At 37.4% G+C, this 3,202-nt stretch overlaps 1 protein-coding gene across 1 annotated transcript; it reads left to right on the top strand.

Moving 5' to 3' along the window:
* The first annotated feature begins 393 nt into the window (after window positions 1–393).
* Window positions 394–2,935, top strand: LOC7454260 (uncharacterized). The gene is made up of 4 exons (XM_002312717.4): window positions 394–561; window positions 673–807; window positions 1,382–1,630; window positions 2,307–2,935. The coding sequence occupies exons 1-4, from the start codon at window positions 487–489 to the stop codon at window positions 2,580–2,582; spliced, it is 735 nt and encodes a 244-aa protein (XP_002312753.1). The 5' UTR covers window positions 394–486; the 3' UTR covers window positions 2,583–2,935.
* The last annotated feature ends 267 nt before the right edge of the window (window positions 2,936–3,202 follow it).

The raw sequence follows: 3,202 nt of genomic DNA, 5'->3' as shown, positions 1-3,202 counted from the left end.
AAACAAATTATAAATTATTAAATCTTGAATAATGTAATTAAAATTAAAAAATTAATTAAAAAAATAATATAAATCAAGTCAACTTACTAACCATATAACCCAAGATAAAAATAACCTCATTGAGAAAAACTAAAACAAATCATTAAAACTAATTTATAATTAAAAAAAACGATTAAATTGATAGTTAATTTTTGGAGGATGCAAGTTGACTTGTCATTACCGCCACAGCACACGAGAAAATATGACCACAACCCGAAATCAACAGAGGCAGATGCTACCAATAATTGTAAAATAAGGGCAACAATGAGCAAACCAAAGCTATAGGGTGAAGATGATTAAGAACTTAAACAACAGGGACCAGTATTGTATTTTATCTCCTCCTATCACTCTTCTTCTCTCTGATTTTACGTCTCATCACCATAAGAACTGGACCAATTCTTCTCCAAAAAAACAATTCAATTCTGCTTCTATCAGGGAATAATCAAAATGAAACAATCAGAGAGAAATATACAACGCACTCTCCCTCTTGATATTGCCCTCAAAATCGCATCATCTCTTCATGTTCGAAATAACATTCAATTCCTTCTTTTTTGCAACCACAATGGTTTTTTTTTTCATTTGTTTTAAATGTAAAAATTGATATTTTCATATTTTTTTTAAAATGTTTTGAAGGTATTGGATCTGTGTTCATTGGGTAGTTGCTCTCAGTTTTGGAGGGACTCATGTGGGTCCGATTCTATATGGGAGTCACTTACCAAACAGAGATGGCCTTCGCTTCATTCTTCTTCTTTCGACCCCAACACCAAGGTTTGATCTTTTCTGTTTTTAATCGCTTTTTTCTGTTTCTTGCAGCTATTTCTGTGAAAATGAAGCAAACCCAGTTTTATTTCTTCACTTTAGCTGTGTTATTCAATCTTATCAGTGAATTTTGTAATTTCAATCAGCTAATTCTGTTATTTATAGTGATACGTGTTGAAATGAATCAAACCCTTTTATTGTTATTTTCATTCAAGCTGTGTTATTGAATGTTGCCTATGAATGTGCTTTTTGAATCTGTTAGTGATTCGTGTTAAAATGAAAGAAGCCCATTTGTTAGTTTTTCTTATTATAGATGTGCTATTGAATAATGGTAATGGAATTTTGATTAAAGCTTCTAGGTGCTTTAGTTATGGTGAAAGGTAGTTTGCTTTATGTTGATTTCATTTCACGGTTTTTATTATCAGTGTACTTTTTCACTTTCTTTATGATTCAAATGCCACGGAAAAGAAAAGAGATTGCCTTCTTTGATAGAAGACTGTTGTGGCTGTGTATAAAATGTGACAAATTATTGCCAAGTATGCCATTGTGAGCTTGCTAATTTGAAAGTTTTGTGTGGAGGTAGGGGTGGAAAGAGATTTATATAAGGATGCACAGAGAGAAGGCGGGTAGTGCTGCCGAAGTAGTTGGGTTTGTGGAGCAATGTTCTTTGTCTGAATCAATTGATGTTGGGGACTATCAAAAAGCAATTGAAGATTTGAGTTCCATGCAGCTTTCTTTTGAAGATGTGCAGATGTTCCTTTTCAAACCAAAGCTTAATGTGCTCCTTAACTTGGTTGGCTTGCACTACTGCATTTTCTGCCTTGAAATGCCGGTAAGTACCCCTGCACTCTATGTTCTGTCTAATTTAGCAAGTCAGTTGTTTCTTCAATTTAGAAGGATGTATGTGGGCGGATGATAGCATTCTTTAATGCTTTGGTAAGAAACCTCCTTTGGGCCTCCTTACCATGACAAATCACATTCAAGCAATCCCTCGTAAATGCTTAGAAAAGCCTGTCTATTGTACAAAGTTTTTGTAAATCTGACAGCTGTGTGTCTTCAAGATAGATAGGGGACAAGAAAGTGATTCCTTTGCAGCTCAACTGTGGGCTTGGTCAAGTCAGTTCACCAGCTATGCAAGTCAATCTGCTTTGTAGTTCCAAAACTTGATTGGGAGCTTATATTTGACGAGCGGCTAGCACAGGTCAATTAGGCTTTGTTTGAGATTAATGTTGTGGCTTTCAAGAAATCTAGCCAGATAGAAGATCAAAGAGAGAGAAAAAAGGAGCTATCCTTAAGGCACTAGCCAGCATCAATAGCAGAAGCAGGACTGGCTAACTTGTTATTGTTAAAATGTACCCCATGTGCATCAATATGTTAGAAGTGCTTTGCTTCGTATTTGTGTCTCATTGTGGGCACTTTAACCCTTTATAGGACCAAGATCTTTTCTAATCATATATGCTGTTTGAGTGAATGACTCTTTTCTGATATTTGAGCATTGCGGTTGGCAGGCTGACCGTGTTATGGACACGCTGGTGGGCTGCAACATCTTAGAGCGTAAAGTGCATGTTAAATGGTGGAAGCTTGGCAGGTGGTTTTATGGCTTCCGCATGAGGGATGAGTCTTGTTCTTGTTGGGTTTCTCTGGAAGATCTTCTAACAGGCAAAGGGGAAGAGGTCTTGGGGGTCCTTCGCCGAGGTGCTGTTCACGAGGTGTTTCGTGTTGAGATCTCTATTTCAAATCCAACATCAACTTCCTGGTGTCAAAGCACACAGGGACAAGGTTAAGAATGTAGAGTGGCGGGCTTATTGCATGATATGTTCGCTCTCTTATTATAGTATTTCAGTGTACAGAAATAGAAGGTGCTCTTTGTGCTTCCCCATGCGAGATTTCTATTGCTGGTTCCACATTGAACTCCCTGGTCCTGCCGAAGCATGCAAGGAATGGACTATGGGATGTGGCAAGTGATCAGTTTATGTTCATAAGGATTTTATGCCAGTATGTTGTATAGTTGATGTTTATGTAAATCCTCGTTTCCGTCTTCTGTGAGAAGACAGGGGACTGAAGCTGAATTGTACAAGTGACGAACATGTAAACTTTAAGCCCCAGACAGGAAATAAGTGGTAAGTGTGTTTGTATACGTTCCTGTAGTTTCAAGTATCCATACCTTTTTAAATTATGTTGTTAGCCAAATGCTTAAATCATTAAACCATGCACCAAGTCATGTTCCTCAAGACAGGACGGGTCTGAGACCAGAGGGATTTGAATTATGTGATCATGAAGTAGCATCCCTTCCGTGCGATGTGGTAACAAACAGGGATGGCCTGCTGTAAACTTATTTAAGAGAGCTATATTATCTTCACTCCTTTAAAATTTGGTTGCAAAAGGTGCCGAGCATCTGGATCTA

The sequence above is a fragment of the Populus trichocarpa genome, chromosome 8 (assembly GCF_000002775.5).
Source record: "Populus trichocarpa isolate Nisqually-1 chromosome 8, P.trichocarpa_v4.1, whole genome shotgun sequence".
In the NCBI taxonomy this organism is placed as follows: Eukaryota; Viridiplantae; Streptophyta; class Magnoliopsida; order Malpighiales; family Salicaceae; genus Populus; species Populus trichocarpa.
The sequence above is the reverse complement of the archived record's forward strand: the minus strand, read 5'-3'. Positions and strand labels throughout refer to the sequence as shown.